Genomic DNA, 19769 nt, shown 5'->3' on the forward strand with positions numbered 1-19769 from the left:
TCATGATGGGTTAAAGCAAAGAGCTCTCTCAAGACCTTCACAACCTTATTGTTGCAAAATATACTGATGGCGTTGGTTACAGACATATTTCGAAGCTTCTGAATGTTCCAGTGAGCACCGTTGGGGCCATAATCCAGCACCCTAAATAATATTAGCATTGCTGCTCTTTTAAGACCTCTTTATGTTCCTGATTCCTGAATATGATTTCCAGCCCTTCTTCTCACTGGTTAATTTGGGGGGATCTCAAAGAGTGCCAAGCACAGAGAGGCTTTTAACTCTAGCAGAAGCACCATGAATACTGGCCCTAGTCTCCGTCAGTCCGCCTGTTTGAAGTCCATGGTATGATGTCTGCTTCAGTGTGGCCGCCTGACTTTCTTTAACAACTGCCCATTGTTCCCATATGGTATGTTGTTGACAGTCTCTCGAACATGCTTTGGATTCCTATCAAAATTGCTTGCAAGCAAGCTGATTTAAAACAATGCATCTTTGTTGCACTGATATAATAATAACAGAGTGCTTGGCTAACCTTTAATCCTGGCCCACTGGAATGAGGTGTTATTGCTTTAGCGGCAGAATAAGAAGATGTGCCTCTACTACTGTGTGTGTGAATTTCATTCAAAGCAAACACAAACATTTACACTATGTGCCACTTCAGAGAACCTTGATGTGCACGAACACAAGTAATGATGTTCTAAAAAAACCCAAAGTGGATGTGTCAAACCCTCTACCTTATAGTTGTTCTGTTCATGCAAATGTTTCACACTCCAGTGAAATATGGCTGCAAAAAAAAAGGCCACAATTGGCCCAATGAGGACACAGGGTGGTCTTTTTTGCAGCCATATTTCACTGGAGTGTGAGCAGTCATCAACATTTCCATGAAATGATCAAGTATAACATCTGTAGTACAGTCAAGGCAATAGAATACCCACAATGCAAGTTAGTGATAACACTTTAAAACCCCCAACACTTTTTAAAACCAAACAGCACAAAAATATGTGAAAAATGCCCCTTCTATATCAAACACACGACTCTGTGCTCACATAAAAGAGCTTGGCATCCCTATATCGGCTTTCAAGCACAAACAGCGTCCATTGCCATACAACAGAATGCACTCGTATAATGAAAAACATAAAACCGTGAACGATTTTGAAAGGAGAGCATTTTCTTAATGGTGCCAGAGATTTCTGCTTAGATTAGATGAAGCTCAATGACCTGTCTGAAAGCAAATCTGCACAAGCTTGAAATAAAGCAAGGGCCTGGAGGATGTAGACTTAAACTTTTCTATAATGATCCGAAATCAAAGAGGCAAAATCTAGGCCACTGAATGTGTCCTGCTGGCATGTCTGACCTTATTATGGCACACAGGCAATAAAATCCCCCCCAAAAAAAATCCCAAATAATTCACTTTTCATCCCCACGTCACCTGTCAAAGCAAAGGGATGTTATTTCAGGATGACAAATCTATGATAGCCAGCAAAAATGTTAACGTGCCAGTAAAGCTACACTTTTACTATAACACAAATGTCAGTGTCCCCTGCAAAGAAATACAGGAGGAGACCACTATTCTCCGCACTGCTTACTTTTGAGACAGAAAGAAGCTACCACAGCAGAAAAATATGATTAACACTTTCTAGCTTAAATCTATAGAAGGTATTGCAAGTTATCTTAGCAGAGAAAGCAGCAGGCCAGCTCCTATTCACCTTAAGTGGCAGTGGTTCTGGCTAATTTCCATAAGAGACCATACCATGAGACTCTGCAAACCAAAGCCCTTTAAGGGTTAATGCATACAAATAAGGAAATAAATAAGGAACTTTGTGGAGTCTACTCTGCTCAGTCTACTGAAAAATATGTGACATCCATTAGGGCTGAGAGGTAGTATGATTGCAGTCACATAAAGAAGAATTATGCTCCTCGAGTTTTTGTAGATAAAGCTTTTTTTTTTTTTCTTTTGTCCAATGTTATCCAAAGTTTCCAGGTAAAAATAATATAATTTTGCTCGATAATAATGTTATCCTGCTGTGTGTGGTATGGCTGCTAAACCACAAGATCTCAATTATTATGCATAGTACCAACCCAAGATAATGCACAGGGGGAAATTCTTTTGCTGCTTTGAACTCTTCTGAACTATCTTCTAAACTATCTTCTTAACCCCCACCTATTAAACTTTTCCTTCTCTAGGTTCGCCGCACTCTCTTGTGCACAGCCCAGGGCCACAGCCTAGATCCCACAAACAAAAAAGAAGAAGGCAACAAAATAACTGCTTTACAGAGCAATTGCAGAACTATAATTTCTGGTTTCCTGTATAAATTCTGAAGAAAGTGCGACTTCTCATGACATTCATATTTCAGAATAAACATTCATTTTAACAGCAAGTCGTTAAAAAAATATATACAGCCACGTCTTTAACTTTTCCTTCAAATGACTGTGAATGTCATAATGTCAGCAGATATGTGGGGGATTAGTCTTTGGGAGTTGAACTAATTTGTGTTTTATTATCGGAACTTAGCGAGTTTTAACCTTCTTTCAGCTCACAACACCACAATTTGTTACGGCATAAAAAAAAGTGTCATGTCACAAGCAGGGGATTATCATTTCAAGGCTAGAAACATGGCAGAATCTCATGACTTTTGAAGGAAAACACTCTTTATTTTCCTACGTGTCCTTAAGTAATAAGGTTACGGTTAATAAAAGGGGGTGCTGTGCCAAGATGTTCAACGAGGTGCTGACAGAACAAAGATCTCCTTTAAACTCACCGCTGCAACGTTTCAAACCCTTGCTCCTTGTAAAGTAGTTCTTGTTTCATTTGCGACAGTTCCCTCTTCAGCTTTTTAACCTAGTGCCAAAACAAACACAGGTTGTATGATCTTTGGGTAGAGACAGTTTAATATTTAGAATATACTGCAGCAGCAGCAGTGGAGTCAGGTAGGACCTAAACCAGCCTGTGGGCATGTCTGGTTCCTTAGAAACAAATAATGTTAATAGACAGGCCTTATAGAACCAGACAATCAAGCCAGCCAAATAACAGAGGGGATGAAAACATTTCACAGATCTGATGCCTAGCAATTCGGTGGAACAGCTACCTGGTGGAAGGAGGAGTCTCTCTCCTCACTTTGTGACTGACATGGGATCACATGCAAACCCATATGTTATTATCTGTAAAATATTGGGGAAGCAAAGTATTAATTGGAAGTCGGCTCCATGTGCTCAGGGGGCCAGATACTGTGTCTTTCAGAGCACTGATAACATGGAGAGGACCAGGCTACAAACGCAGGAGAACAAACTACCTGGAATGCCACTAACCTAAGTGAATTGATATGATATATAAAAGATAGTTTAAAGGAGAAAACTATTATGGCGAAATACAAGTATGAGATCAGGTATCCAGAAACCTGTGATCAAGAACGCTCTGAATTACGGGAAAGCCATCTCCCTTAGACTCAATTTTAAGCAAATAATTCGATTTTTTTTCAAAATATTTCCCTTTTTCTATAGTGATAAAATAGTACCTTGTACTTGATTCCCAACTAAGATATAATTAATTCTTATCGAAGGCAAAACAATCCTACTGGGTTTATTTAATGTGTACATTTATCAGACTTAAGATGCCCATAGGGGCCGATAATAGCTGCTTATCGGCCTGTGCGTGGGCCCCACCGACGGGCTTCCACGATCAATATCTGGTGGAAAGCCGATTGGGCAGTGTTAAAAATCCAGTCGGAACGCGGCCGCATCTGTTCGTAGATGCAGTCCTGCGATCCGCCTGCATTGGCAGCAGTATGATCCGATCATTGGGCCCTAGGGCCCACGATCGAATCAGCCCGATATTGCCCACCTCAATGGGGGAGAGATCCCCGCTCATTTGGCAACAACTCTGTGTATGGCCAGCTTTAAAGTATGGAGATCCAAATTATATGGAATACCCCAGGTTCCAAGCATTCTGGATAACAGAAGTCGCATACCTGTACACCAATATGTTTTACGTTAACTTAGCAAATAGGGCTTCTACTGGACGTGCATTCAGCCAAGTCTTGGAGCAAGATGTTTACAATGAATCTGGAGTCACTGTGGGTGCAAATAAATTATTGCCTCTCTTCCCCACAGAGCACAGATGAATTCTCTACGTATAGCGTACCACACATGAATGTTTTAGGAGTCTCATTCACATCAAACAAGGAGGAGTTTGTGATAAAGGTGCATTAACTGGTAAAAAACTGGTAAACATTCTTCAGTACAATGTTTATTACAACCAATATGAGATACTATAAAATGTTTTGTATTTTTCCAAAGAAGCTCACTTTAACAGGTTTTTTTTGTTTTGTTTTTCATGAGAGTAGGGTAAATGAAGTTCATTTAGCAGGTTGCTATATAACAGTGATAGAAAGTTACCAAATATGAACTAAAGATCCCTGTGAGCTAGTATGAGTGATATTATGAGTGCTTCCCTAAAAATTGCATATTATGTTCACGTAAAAAGTTGCGCAACAGTATTATTATTAAATATGAGAAGCCTTACCCTCACTTTTGTGGTGGATATTTCTGCCTTAAGGATGTCAGGGTCATATTTTGTACTTGAGGAAGAGCCTGAGAACACTAAAAAAGAAAAGTTTATAAATATATATATATTTGTATGTACATATACACACCTAGGAATCACAACATCACATGGCAGAGCATTCCGAACCTCATTAACATCAATGAGGAAATACAGAAAATTCTATCTTCAGATTACCCAAAGGATGCAATAATCCAGCGATCAGTAAGGCTAGGGCCACACAACACAGATTCTCTGCAGGCCTATAATCTGCTGCCCCCACTGCTAGTGGACTACAACTCCCAGAATACTTTACATTTGTTATATGCTGAAGAATAGCAACATCTGGGGACCCAAAGTTAGTGTTCTCTCTCTCTCTCTCTCTCTCTCTCTCGATCCAGCACGACAATGATATATACACAATACGCAATCTTTCTTTGTTTAAAAATGAAAAACATTTAAAGGGGAACTAAAGTCTAAAGTAAAATAATGCTAGAAATGCTGTATTTTGTATACTAAACATAAACTTACTGCACCAGAAGCCTAATAAAACAAATGATTTATTATGCTTTCAATGTTAGCCGCAGGGGGTCATCATCTTGTAACTTTGTTAAACCATCTTTGCAAGACCAAGACCATGCTCAGTACAGTCTGGGCTTCTGTTGGGATGCTCTTAGGGATCGTCATAGCACAAGTCAAACAATATCTGTACGTTTTTATAAAAACCGTGATTGTATGCAGTGAGATTCCGCCTTCATTTACTTGGTCTGACAGCTGCAGATACGAATCTCTACAAGGTCGCCGGCTGCCCTACAGGAAAACAAACAAAGCCGCTGTTTGAAAGTATGATTGTTTCCCTGCAGAGCAGCTAGGGGCCGCAGCAGTAAGCAAGTAAAATGAGTGGGCATTTCACCACATACAGTCAGGTTTCTTATAAAAATGGTAGACATTTTTTTATTAAAGTATATTGGAGATAGGTTTCTTTTTTTTATATTAAAGAAAGTAAAAATGGGATTTTATTTTTTTTCCCTTTACTTCCCCTTGAAATATCAACTTTCCTTTTAGGTTTAGTGGCCCTTTAAAAAAACAAGCAACAAGAAGAATGCAGAATGAATGATGATGACAGGTTTGAAGTCACACTGAACCATTACTTACAGCTTGTGCGTGAACTGGATTTCTCTTTATAGGCATCATTGAGGCGCACATACTCATCCAGGGCAAGTGCCAGCCTTTGCTCTTTGATGTGGTAGAGTTCCTTCTGTGTGCTTAGAGCATCCTGAGCCACCATGAGGTAATCCTTCAGCATCCGTTCTTGCTCGCTCCTCCATAACTTCCGTGGATCTTCTATCTGTGTGGTTTCTGTAACAGGCACACATAGTATTGTTTTTTTTAAGGTGAATTTTTATTGTTTTCAAAAAGATAAAACAATTAACACGCACAGAAAACAAACAGAAACAAAAATCTAAAAGAAAAAGACAAAATTACAATACAACGGCTGAAGGAGACTTTGCAGTTTCTGGGTCACATGTGCAAGTTTGACAATTTTATAGCTACAGTAGTACCCCCATTTTACATCCCCTGATTTTAAGTTTCCCCTCATTTTACATTGTTGTTTTGTGGTCCCACCTATATATTATGCATAATACATTTCCCTGGATTTTAAACCATTTTTTTCTAGTCTCCTGAAAAACGTAAAATGGTGGTTCTATTGTATTTTGTTTCCCATATGGTTAATATTATGCCAAATCACCTGTTTGTTCCTTTCCTGTAAAGGGAGAGAATAGAAGGGTGCGTCACATTAATGGTCTCAGTACTCTATATTAAAATTGTAAAGTAGTTGCTACACGGGAAGGCACATTTATTAAAGGTTGAATTTCGAATTTATGTGAGTTTTTTTAAACTGTATTAAATTTGAATCTACTCTAAATTCTATTGGGGGTTATTTAATTAAAAAAAATATATATCTTAAACGCGCACAAATTTTACCGACTTGAAAACTAACTAAAACCAAACTCGATTTGAGTTTTTTCCCCCGAAAGAAAAAAACCTCGAATGTCAGGAAGGCTACTAACATGTCCAAATTGGTCCCTGGACATCTCTCATTGACTTATACATAAACTTGGCAGGTTTTAGGTGGTGTATAGTCGAATTTGAGTTCTAAAAGGGCCAGAGTGTGATAAATCTCGAAATTCAAATTAAATCTCGAATCGGGTTTAGATAATTCATAATTAGAATTTGACAGTTTTGACCATTAATACATCTGCCCCATAGTATTAATTTTATACAAAACATTGTACTGGAATATGATTGGCTGAACGTGGTAGTCAGTGAGATTGTAAGCCCTGTTGGCAGACAGTTCTTGACCCTATGCAACATTGGCGCAGGTTCAGGGCTTCAGAAAGAACCATGAAATGTATATGGTTGCTTGCATTATGGATTTATTTTTCCAGTGTGTACTTGAAGTTCTTTCCTACATGCTCATGAGACTATAATATTTCACATATTTCTAGACTGAAACATTCACATTCCTACTTATGGAATTTAGTGAGCTAAAGCAAACAGGCACTACCAATCACCTAGAGAAAAGAGGAAAGTGCTATCGTACATTGGTTTCTAAGAAACATTTACAGGTTTGGGACCAGTTGTACAGAATGCCTGGGACCTGGGGTTTTCCAGATAAGGGGGTTTTCTGTAATTTGGTTCTCCATACCAAGCCTACTAAAAAAAAAACCCCAATAGGATTGGTTTGCCTCCAATAAGGATACATTATGTTTTAGTTGGGTTCGAATACAAGGTACCATTTTATTATTACAGAGAAAAACAAAATAATTATGTGAAATTTTTATGTGATTAAAATGGGAGTCAATGGCCTTCCTATACTTCTGAACTTTCTGGATAACAGTTTTTTAGATAAGGGATCCCATATCTGTACTTACCTGTGAGTTACAAGAAGACGATGTTTACGTGACATCTTAAGGGCTATTCCACACGGGGAGATAGCCACGCGTTTGCGGTCGCGGCGACAAAGCGCCGCGCCAGTCGCCGCGACCGGCGCAGGCGACAGTTTTGTATGGGCGCCTATGTAAAAACGCCTGTGCTAACCACACGAGGCGATGCGCTTTTCAACAGTCGCCTGAAAATGCCTGGCGAGGCACTTTGTCGCCGCGACCGCAAACGCGTGGCTATCTCCCCGTGTGGACTAGCCCTAACTGTTAACATAAATTTAGAAGTGACTCTGGCACTCCTTACCTTTAAAGAACATGTCAACATAAGTTTTTTAATTACAAATAATTACATTCTGGAAACATGGTATATTTATTTCACAGACAGCATCATGACACATCCAAACCAGTAGGTGGCTCTTATACTGTGACTGACAAGTATGGATCGGAAAAAGCAAAACAATAATGTTAAATATTGTAGGTATGGTCCTGTAAACCTTTCTTTTTTGCTGACCATTGTTTTTTAAACATTTGTTTTATTGCTGACTTTATCTGTGTCAGAGTGGCTTTAACATGTCTTGCCTATTGAAGAAGGTATGATGACAATTCTTTCCTGAAGACAAGAAGCACAGGCCTTTCATTTATAGATTAAATCCACAAATAAATGAAAGCCACGGGCCTAACAAAAAGTTTCTGAGCCCCACAGAAATATCTGTTTAGGGCCCAAAATGTCTGGAATGAAGGCATTTTCCATAAACATAATTAACATAGCAGTCAGGGCCCCACTCCTGGGCAGCTCTCTCTACTGATATGTACATACTTATACGGTATGTGATCCATTATTCTGAAACCCATTATCTAGAAAGCTCTGGATTATGGGAAGGCCATCTCCCACAGATTCCATTTTAATCAAATAATTCAAATTTTTTAAAATGAGTTCCTTTTTCCATCTGATAATAGAACCAAGAATACCTTGTACTTGATCCCAACTAAGATACAATTAATCTGTATGGAGAATCAAACTACTGAAAGACCCCTTATCTAGAAAACCCCAGTTCCTGAGCATTCTGGATAACTGGCCCATACCTTAACATACTTGATGGGTAAGATGGGAGCAAAGTGGTTAGCATGGCTTTCTTGTGTAACTGGGGTGCTGAGATCAATTGTGGTCACTCAGTTCCAGGGATTTTTAACCCATGGGTCAGGAACATAAGTAATAATCAAAATTAAAAAAAAAAATTAAGGACCCTGTGCTGTTTATGGTAAGTATAAAAACACTGTATAAATAAAAAAGAGATTGGTCTCTACTAGTGCCTGCCTTTTTTCTTTATACGGTGGTCCGCTCCCCAAGCTGAGGGTTCAGGGCGGCGCACCTGGACCTCCCTTCACAACTGGTGAGTTCTACAAAAAAAATCTGAGATTTCTCTACTTTCATACTGACTACTATCAACAAAAGTGTGTGATCTATATTAAGTATAAAAACAACTTAAGCCATTTACTTTAAACCACGTATGGTAGGGAGATTGGAATGTAAGTTGTGCCGGAAGTGGTGTGAATATTGAAAATCAATGCAGAATATGTGTTTTACCATATAAAGCAGTGATCCCCAACCAGTAGTTAGTGAGCAACATGTTGCTATCCAACCCCTTCGATGTTGCTCTCAGTGTCCTCAAAGCTGGTGCTTATTTTTAAATTCCATTTAAGCAAGTTTTATTTGCATAAAAACTAAGTATAGTGCCAAGTAGAGCCTCTTGTAGGCTGCCGGTCCACATAGGGGCTCCCAAATAACCAATCACAGCCCATAATTGGCACCCATGGGACTTTTTCCTGCTTGTGTTGCTCCCCAACTCTTTTAATATTTGAATGTGGCTCACGGTTAAAAAAGGCTGGGGACCCCTGATATAAAGCATAATCACTTAACAACTGTTACTGCTTACAAATTGCCCAATTAATCAATATAATGTAAATTTTATGGCATTTACATGGAGAAGAGAAACAGAAAATAAAGCAGATTTTACAATAAATTATTTTTTACTATAGATGTTTAGAAGAAAAAAAAAACCTTGCATAACTTTTGCCTGCAAGTAAGCCTCATATAATTGCATACATTTTTGTCGACTAATACAAAAATGAGCTGTCATGCTGTCCTTTGCAGCAACTGGCTACTAAATAATAAAGCTATATAACATTTATTCTTTGTCAAAATATATCACTAAATGGACGGTTGACAAAAGACCTGATAATGATTGTTGTTTTTCAGGTGCGCTAGTGACACCCTTTGTTGGCTCTTGTTTAACTGCACAACAACAGCAGCAGTGGAGAATTTTGTGCCTAGCAACCTCAAGCCTATTCGGGAAGTTTCTCACAAGCCCATCCCTAACCTCTAGTCTGTAAATATTCAAAAAATGCAACTGTGCAATGAGGTCCAACCGGCTTTCCACACTGCTAGTTAGTGTATAGTAACAGCTAGAATGCCACCCCCTGAGATGTTTGCCTTAAAGGGATACAGTGTTTACATTATTAAACATTTTTATTAACCCTGTTTGTCTGTTATAGGGGTAGATTTTACAAGAGCTTATGAAGGGAAAATAATATATACATCATAGCTTTTTGTTCTCAGTAATTCTTTTTTTTTCTTTGCTTACAGTAACAGTGCTGTGAAAGTAGCCATATTTTGTATTTAGCCCCTCCCTTATTGTCCTGTGTCATGCTGGGTGAAGTGTTTATATTCTACTGCAGCTAATTTGGGTTGTCTAATTCTACCAGTCAACTATATGGGTCTTCTTATGCAAATACCCAAAGGCAGTCCAGATCAGGAGAGTCAAAAGACTGGATTTTTAAATAACAAGTGCCAAGACCATGCAAAGGTCTTTAAAGCTTTGTGCTATTTAAAAACGACTACACTACAGTCATTTTATTGCAGTTCACCCTCAAATTTTCAGTATTCCTAATGGTCAAATGCTAACATGGACTTAAACCAATAAGACAGCTCAAAATGTACGGTAAGTGGTTGTGCAAAGATGTAATGTGAACACATTTTTGCAGTTACTGTGCCCCATAAGTGTTCATATTTTTGTTTTTATGCATAGTATATTTTCTGATTCTGTTTGCTATGCATAAGTTACCTTTCACATCTCCTTCCAACTGTGATGTCTCTCTAGACTTGCCAAAGCTGAGACTTCTCCAAAGCTGAGAACCACTATTTTAGACTACTATTACTATAGGCTACAGTTGCACAGTTTTCTAGGTTGTTATACTCAAGTTTCAACACTTTGCTTCTGTGTGCCATTTAAGAACTGAAGCAGTAACGGTGATATCATAGTATGATGTGATCTTTAAAATGACAGACTGGGCTATCGGCGAGCTCAGCACAAATGATGAGCTTTGGAAAGGCTCCAAAATTATTACAACAACCCTTTTCCATATCTAGTGGATTAGCTCTCAATATTCTTAGAAAGCCCTTCTGTACAAGTGAAAGAATGCATGTTACAAAAAAACCCCACCATCACCCTGTAAATTCAGCTGGCGAAGGGATTATAGGAGCATTATAATATACACACAAAAAGTTCATCATCTGCTAAACCCATAACATAGTACACTGTCTGTATCTATAGATATTTCTAAATTATTTGGTGTTTCTAAATTATCTGGCAGTAGTTTCCATCTCACCTGTCTTCCTTCTCTACTAAATAAGTAAGACTTAACACCGTTTTGGAAGCTTTTCTTTGAATTTAGTCCAGTTTACTTATGCCTATTGGATCATATGATCTTCAGAAATGGATGCTATGTGCAGTTATCTCCTGCTGAGAAGCCAGAGGCATTAGCTTGCTACAGATTTCACTAGAAACTAGTAAATGCACCAAGATAATTCAAGAAGGTCTTCACAAAGGAGACCAACAAACTCTACGTTTCCCTTAGCACGGAAACCTTTCCTTAAAGGGGAAGGAAACCTTGTCGGCGCTAACCCCCCTCCCCCTCCCGTGTATTGCCCCCCTCCCTCCTCCCCCCTGGCCTACCCCTCCTGCTGGGCAAATGCCCCTAACTTGTTACTTACCCTTCTGCGCAGGTCCAGTCCAGGGAGTTCACAGGCGACATCTTCTTCCACGCGATCTTCTTCCTCCTTTGACCGGCGCATGCGCAGTAGGATCGGTTCGCCGGTACGATCTACTGCGCATGCGCGTGACTTTTGGTGCATGCGCAGTAGATCCGTACCGGCGAAACGATCCTACTGCGCATGCGCCAAAACGCCGGTCAAAGGAGGAAAAAGATCGCGTGGAAGAAGATGTCGCCTGTGAACTCCCTGGACTGGACCTGCGCAGAAGGGTAAGTAACAAGTTAGGGGCATTTGCCCAGCGGGAGGGGTAGGCCAGGGGGGAGGAGGGAGGGGGGGCAATACACGGGAGGGGGGTTAGCGCCGACGAGGTTTCCTTCCCCTTTAAAGGAGAAGGAAAGCTACGGAGCCATTTTATTGCCAATAGATTAGCTGCAATAGTGCAAGCTAGAATGCAATATTTATTCTGTAGAATGTTTTACCATACCTGAGTAAAAAGCTCTAGAAACTATCTGTATGTTTAGGATAGGAGCTGCAGTATTAATGTGGTGTGACATCACTTCCTGCCTGAGTCTCTCCCTGCTCTGGGCTCAGATTACAGCAGAGAAGGTAGGGGGCGGGGGAAGAGGAGCAAACTGAGCATGCTCTTGCCCAGGGCAATGAGGTTTAAGCTGAAGGCAGGAAGTCTGATACAGAAGCCCATGTGTACACAATAGAAGGAAAGAAATGCAGTGTTTCTTTTGACAGGGGACTCAGAGCAGCATTACTTTGGGGGTTTACTGGTATATGTAGATGGACCTTTCTGATAAAGCTTACTTAGTTTTAACCTTTCCTTCTCCTTTAAAGTTTATCGTTACCACTGCACAACTTCTCTAGTTTTTGTATCCATTGACCGCATATAGCACTTGGAATCAAATATGTATCTAGACTACATGAGTGTGCCTGAATTAACTGTTCCCAAGGGGAACTGTACCCAACATATTATACATGAAAAGAAATTTAGTGAAATATGAAGCATGTATAACATGTACAACAAACTATTTACATTTCTCACTCAGCTCAAGGAGTGTGTGCTACTTCACCACCGCCACATTTTCTGCAGCGCAAAATTTTATCTGACATCACTGTGTAACACTCTGTAATAGGAAGCATTCACTCAGCATGCTTCACTCAATTTTTTCATTCAATTCCTGGTCTGTTTAAACCTACTTTGATGCAGACCATGTACCTTTTTAGCTTGTGGTAACAAGACTTTGTCATTGCAGGACAGTTGGAAAATGTTGGCAGATGCATTGAACCTGGTTGTAGTGTTTTTTACTATTACAATCCACCTTCACTGGCAAGATACAGGCAGATCCACATGGCCGGAATTTTAAACTATTCCAGACATTTTTTATTTTTACCACATGACAAAATGATATGAAAAGTTCTATATGTGAGAAGTTTAACTTTGTATCACAATGTTTCCTTGCTATAGAAAAAACACCTACAAGCAACCTATGGTTATTGCCGTGTGTACAGTTTGGCTGGAATATGAACAATAATGTGTATATATGTAGCCAGCTTCTGTGAGTCATGTGTGATACTGCTTTAACAAGAGCAAACTGGTGGAGGGGTCTTATAATATTGCCAGAGAAAAGGTCAATATAAGAGTGGGGCTGGTAGTGGCAAGAAGCAGGCATTGGCAAGATAGACAATAAAGCCCCATATTTACTCAAAGTCTGTAGGGTTTTGCAACAAGAACACAGAAAGGCCATGGAAGTACAAGGTTGTCAGTCAAGGCCCCATGTGATGTAGAAGCAAAGTATACAGTAAGCAATGTGGACCATGTGTTCATGTTGCAGGAGCTGAGCAGCCAGAAGGTTAGTACCCATGAACATACTACTTACTTGGTTGGTGAGCTCACGGCAATAGACCAAATCACTTTAAAAGTGTCTAACACTTGACTGACCGCTATCAATTACCAACACTGGTGGCTCAGCTTGCAGACAGAGAATCACTTGGGGAACAATCCTCAGCAGTGTTAACTAGAGAGTATTCCTTTGGACCTAGCAAATCTGTCCTCACCATAAAAATGCTTGACTGAGCTGAATGCAGACAGCTTGCAAATACGCAACAGACATCATCAGATACAATTGATGCAGACTATTGTCTGGGAAGTCCAGTCACCTTCCTTCCAAGCTTCCACATGTTGAGGTTTAAGCAGCTGAAACACTGTGCTCTACATTCTGTAGCACATTACTTAATGGAGCCAACAATACTATATGACCTCCCATGGGGTGTCTCAGCCAACTCTATACTTACCGCTTCAAACATTGTCTACATACTGTATGTATTAATACTGCATAATGCATTCTACTAGGCACCATAATTTAAACATGATTTCTAAAAGAAAAATGCCTTAAATTCTGCTCTATATTTTAAACTGCAATATTGAGTTTTTCTTAAACCAAAACTACCAATACAAAGACTACTGCTTCTATACACCTTCCTAAGAAGCAATGACGTCAATACCAGAAGGAAGTTTACTTTATATATTGGCTTTAAATTTGACTACACATGGGCAAACATTACTGCAGTCTGCTTGTTTGGCCTGAGGGTCAAAGATGGCTGTAAGTAATTTAACAACTAATCACTGTGATAGCTAGGTGTTTTATCCCCTGGTTATGCCATCTTATATGTCAATTTTACAAATTTTAAAATAACCAGGGTAATATTTGGTTATAGCAAATTAAAAATAAAAAGGCAAATTAGTTACCTAATGGATACTTGTTCCACAGGGAAGGCTGGTGTCATTTCAGAGTCAAAACTGTAATTTCTGTTACATGTTGCTGACTTTAGGGCAGAGACACACGCTCAGATTTGGGGAGATTAGTCGCCCATGACAAATATCCTCCCTTTCTGGGCAACTAAACTTCCCAAACTGCCTTCCTCTGCCTTTCCGCTGGCTAGAATGTAAATCCCCGGCAGGATGGCACTCGGAGCGCTTCGTTTTCTGAGGTCGCCCGAAGTTTCCTCGTGAGGCAACTTCGGGTGACTTCAGAAAAGTCGTCCGGAAGCATCTCCCTGAATCTGAGCGTGTGTCTCTGCCCATGGTTGTAGATGGTGAGTGCGCTGCAGGAGGGGAATAATTTTGCAAGGTAAACAGTCAAAAGTTCAAAGAAAGTGTTTTGATAAGCCTCTGGGAGCTCAGTGGAGCACATACCTACAAACACATCATATGTCAAGTTATCTACAATATGCAGAATGCAGTAAATCAAGCAATGATAAAGATGTCATGTGCCTATGAGAAGCCCACATTCCAGTAGTTCCTCAGCTAGGAGAGGAGAACAGAAGAATTCTATGGCTAACCTCTTATTTAATGTCTCTCTTTTTTCATTAAAGAGAAAGTAGCACAGTAGCACCCGACACACCATTGGTATGATTTATTCACATTTTTTCCTTGTCTTTGATTTTTCCTTGCATTGTTATACTCACTCTGTATACAGTTATGCACAATCATAGAGATTACTATCACTCAAGCCAGAATCAAAATGAACTCCTTAATATCCATTTGGCTAATGAAACTGCTAGTTTAGTACTTTGGTGTAACATTCCAGAGTCAGTGGCCTTCTGAAGAGCAGACTGCTACAACAACCAAATGCCATAACCAGGTTCATACAACTCTCCTCTACATTTAGTTAATTGCATTGAACGCACCATAAAATGTGAGGGTCTCTAATTTTCTGTTTCTTTAACACTACAATGGACCATATTTATAAACATGTAAAAAAACAGCACAGATGTACATTTAGTCTAGTCCTTTCCCCCTCCAATGTGTGCCTGTATGTGATTCACCTACTAAGATTGTAAGCTCTAAGGGGCAGGGACCTTCTTCATATTCTCTCCCTTGCCACATGGCACTAAAGCTCTATGTCCTTATACAGGTATGGGATCTGTTATCCAGAAACCAATTATCCAGAAAGCTCAGAATTACGGAAAGGTCCTCCATATACGCCTATTTATCCAAACACTTCAAATGTTTAAAAATGATTCTCTTTTTCTCTGTAATAATAAAACAGTACCTTGTACTTGATCCAAACAAATATATAATTAAACCTTATTGAAAGCAATACCAGCCTGTTTTTTTTTTTTTTTTTCATGTTTACATGATTTTCTAGTACACTTCAGGTATAAAGATCGAAATTACGGAAAGATCCATTATTCTGAGAACTCCAAGTCCGGAGCATTCTGGATAACAGGCCCCATACCTGGATATGCTTTGTGTAATATTTATATAATTTATTGTATATTTTATGTTACTTGTCCTCCCTGTGTGTACTTGTATTGTAATTTTATATAGTGTACAGTGCTGCGGGTCCCTACAGGGCTTACCAAATATACATACATACATACTTTTTTGGCATCATTTTTCACATATGGTCACCATGTAAATGCAGGCATATTTTAAAAGCTATTAAGCTACAAATAAAACCTGCATAGGAACCTAGGTCTAGAAAACATGTAGAAATTGGTGTCGATAATAAAACCGCATAAGAAATTAACTACAGAGGTTTCTACACAAGTTTACAAGACTTTCACCTGTTCAATCTACACTTCAATGAACTTCAGCAAGTCAGATATAAACATTTTCAAATCCAGAGCATTGAAATACAGAATTTACTGTTTAGGGGAAGCAAGGCAATGGAACAAAAGATGCAGATGCCTAGAAAGATAGTTGGGCATGTGAATACATTCTTTATTAAGGGTTTTTATAAAAATAAAAACTTCCACTGTAACATTGGGCTACAATAAGCAAGGACACAATTTCAACAAGCTTAAAAACGACCAGTTTCAGATATTGCTTCTTAAATCGTTTTCTTACTTCACTTAATTTGATGGTTCATGCGGAGTTATGGAACTAAATAAAAAATGATTATATACTAGTCTCCTCTTTAAAATTCAAGATCCTCACAAATGAGAGAGTTTTCAGCTGTGTTCCACTTAAGTAAATACTGCAGTCAAAGCAAGTCTGTCTGATCCCAGTCATGATGCCACAAGTCTGGCTGGCATGACTGCTGCGGATGCCAAGTTGCTGGTCATAACGTTAAGTGCAACACTAATAAATGTCACTGAATGTTTCACTAAAAACCCTTTTAACCTCCTGCTACTCGCATGGCTCACTCCAGCTTTAGATCAGGCAGTGCTTTGCAGGCACAGCGATTCAGAGTGGTTACCCAAGATATTCCTGAATGGACTATGGGTATTTGACAATTATTTTGCAATATTATAAAGTTTTGATATTAATTCTCGTAAATAACTGGATTAAAGGGAAAGGTTGTCTGATTATCAGATTTTTTTTTTCCAAGATATGAGATTTGCACTATATCTTTCAGTCTCCTGCTCTAATTTATGGGTATTGGCTTGGAAACTATGCACATTTTATTGCCTCATAAAGAAAATTTTAAATCTGCTGTATCACCTTTCAGTGTGTATCCATCGTCCCTTACAGTGAAGACTGCATTTGAGACAGTGTTACAGTTATGGGACTGTACTCCAGAATGCTTGGGACCTGGGGTTTTCCAGATAATAGATCTGTAACTTGGATCTTCATACCTTAAGTCTTCATTAATTAAAACCAATCAGCTTGTTTTGCCTCAAATAAGGATTAATTATATCTTACTTTGGATCCAGTACAAGGTACTGTTTCATTATTATAGTGAAAAAGGAAATCATTTTAAAAATTTTTAATTATTTATATAAACGAGTCTATGGGAGATGGACTTTGCGTAATTCAGAGCTTTGGGATAACAGGTTTTCGGATAATGCATCCCCTACCTGTATTACACTGTGCCAGCACATGAGCAGTGATGTATATATGATCCACATTAAATAAGAATATGCAGTCGTGGTTAGCAGACCAATTTCATAATGCCAAAGTTGGCATCGATTTCTGCCAACTGGCCGTTAGCTGGAACACCCGCTCCATGTTCTTATTTTCAGAATGTGAGCTAATTTGATCCATACAATAGCAAGCTCCTTGTTTAATTAGCTACTGCTTCAATCTAAAAGTCACTCACATTGAGGTCATATGGAGAGAGCGATGAGGCAAAAGGGAATAGGTTTTAACTCAGCATGGTGCGTAGGTTTAGCTTCATCCAGCATCTTGATGCTGCTAGCACTATAGGATGATTAAGTGTCTCTGTGAATTAAAATTGTTAATATCCTGTGATGCCTGTCACTGTGTGCAGTTAACACAAGCTGCATTTGCAAGGCAATCTGTTCCTAAAAGCCTCAGCACCTGGCACTCTGTACCCAAGGCCACATGCTAATCTCCCCAATTAAACTGGGTCAAAAAGAAAAATACTCTTTTGCTCATTCATTGAGGAATTAAAGGGACAGACAGCTGGTACTGGTCTTATTAGAGACAATTTGTTAATGGACAAAAATGAGTAATCCCCCATAAAAACCAAAATCACTACAAGGCAACAACATGCAGAAAATAATAACTTTATGGCTTGTGTTGATTTGCTCAGGTATAGAAAATGACTTATTTATTAAAATATTCCTATTTCTTAATTAGTTGCCCATGACATGTCACCTTCCTCACATTTTGGTGTCCCTATTTGCAAAGGAGGGGTACAACATCTTCACAGATTTACTTGACAAATATGGTTGTGCTACATTGAAAGAGCTTTACCTTCAAAAGTCTGAACTTCCCAAACCTACATATAAGGCCAGAGTTTCCACTGACAAATTGGCAGTATCTGGGACCTTTGGTTGAACTCCTGTCTCTCAGCAATGCTGGCATAAGCCACAGTACGTGATGTAGTCTCTATAAGAGACATAATCCTACTGCCTCTCAGATGCCCACTTTTCGTTGCAATGTATTTCTTTCATATTGTGGGTATCCAGAATGATTGGCAACAAAAGGCATAAACAAAACATTTTATAGCAATATAAAATCACCAATCACTCTCAAACAATTGAGGTATATGCTATATTTTGTATTTTATTTAAAGGTTAACTTTTAGTAGAATGGCCTATTTCTTACCATATTTTCAACTAGTCTTCATTGTGTACTTATAGATATTGAATTATTTGCCTTCTTCATCTAACTCTTTCCAGCGTTCAAAAAGGAGTCCCTGACCCCATCAGCCAAAAATGTTTTCCTCTGTTAATCTACAATTGTATTGTCATTGTTACTTTTTATTAATTATTTTGACTCTATTCATATTCCAGTCTTTCTTTCCAACCACTGCCTTGTACCTAGGGTAAACTGGACCCTAACAACCAGATAGCTCCTGAAAAACCCAAGTGGAGAGGTGCAGAACAAAGAGCTAAATAATAAAAAAACAAATAATTGGAAAAAAAGAAGTCCAATTGCAAGTTGTCTCAGAATGACAATCCCTACATTATACTAACAACCTGCTTAACTAGCTTTCACAGAAAACCTTCCTCTTGTTTCCAGTTAAGAGAGCAGGTATTTTAACATTATATACATAAAACATGGCTGGCAGCTGTGCCTAATATCATGTACAGTCACTGGTCCCAGAATTTTTAAAACTGCCAAATATCTATTAGAATTATAATACCAGCAGGAAGAAAATGTCCAACTCTTTCTCTAAGCAAACATTAATTTAGAGATCAATGGAAATACAACTTAGCAGCAGGAATAATGACCAATATATTAACCATATAGGGGTCACAAGCCTCGTACAGGACAATATTCATGTCCAGCATAGAATCTCAGAATATGTTTTACAAGTGCTGTTAATTCTATCACAACTTCATGCATCCAGTCAGGCAGATGCTTTTTTCATGGACAGAAAATAACAGAGATCTCACATAAACATCTTTACCTCCAAAATATAGGTTGATGTCTGAGGAGCTATAGGCTTTACACATGAAAAGAGAAATGGTAAACGTCAAAAATAATACATTATTGTTAAAAGCAGCAGCCATCATTAGCGAGAATATATATGCTGGGATTTTACCTGCCCTTGAAAGAGTTACAGGGGCCAGTAATAATGCCTCTGAAGATTTGGTAGGAGCAGTTTAGACTAATGGCATTTGTGACCACGCTGGTCCTCTCTGGGAGACCCACTCTCCAAATTATTTTCTTTTTATTGTCCTGGTCTATTTGCTTTACATACTATAATCTACCCCGTCTCTTAGTTCCCATTCAGAGATAAGGAAAGAACATGAAACAGGCCAAATGGTTAATAAAGCTGGCCATAGACGTGCAGATTTACCTTCATACCGG

The 19769-nt window shown here is 38.9% G+C and overlaps 1 protein-coding gene across 1 annotated transcript in view; it reads right to left on the reverse strand.

The window, feature by feature from the left end:
• The window catches only part of wwc2.L (WW and C2 domain containing 2 L homeolog), a 102429-nt gene that overhangs the window by 46486 nt on the left and 36174 nt on the right, over nt 1-19769 (reverse strand). Inside the window, exons 3-5 of the mRNA XM_041589108.1 lie at nt 5687-5890; nt 4514-4590; nt 2754-2833 (exon numbers count right to left, since the gene is read on the reverse strand). Of these exons, the coding sequence (XP_041445042.1) occupies nt 2754-2833; nt 4514-4590; nt 5687-5890 (361 nt within the window). The remainder of the gene's footprint in view (nt 1-2753; nt 2834-4513; nt 4591-5686; nt 5891-19769) is intronic.

The sequence above is a fragment of the Xenopus laevis genome, chromosome 1L (assembly GCF_017654675.1).
Source record: "Xenopus laevis strain J_2021 chromosome 1L, Xenopus_laevis_v10.1, whole genome shotgun sequence".
Lineage (NCBI taxonomy): Eukaryota > Metazoa > Chordata > Amphibia > Anura > Pipidae > Xenopus > Xenopus laevis.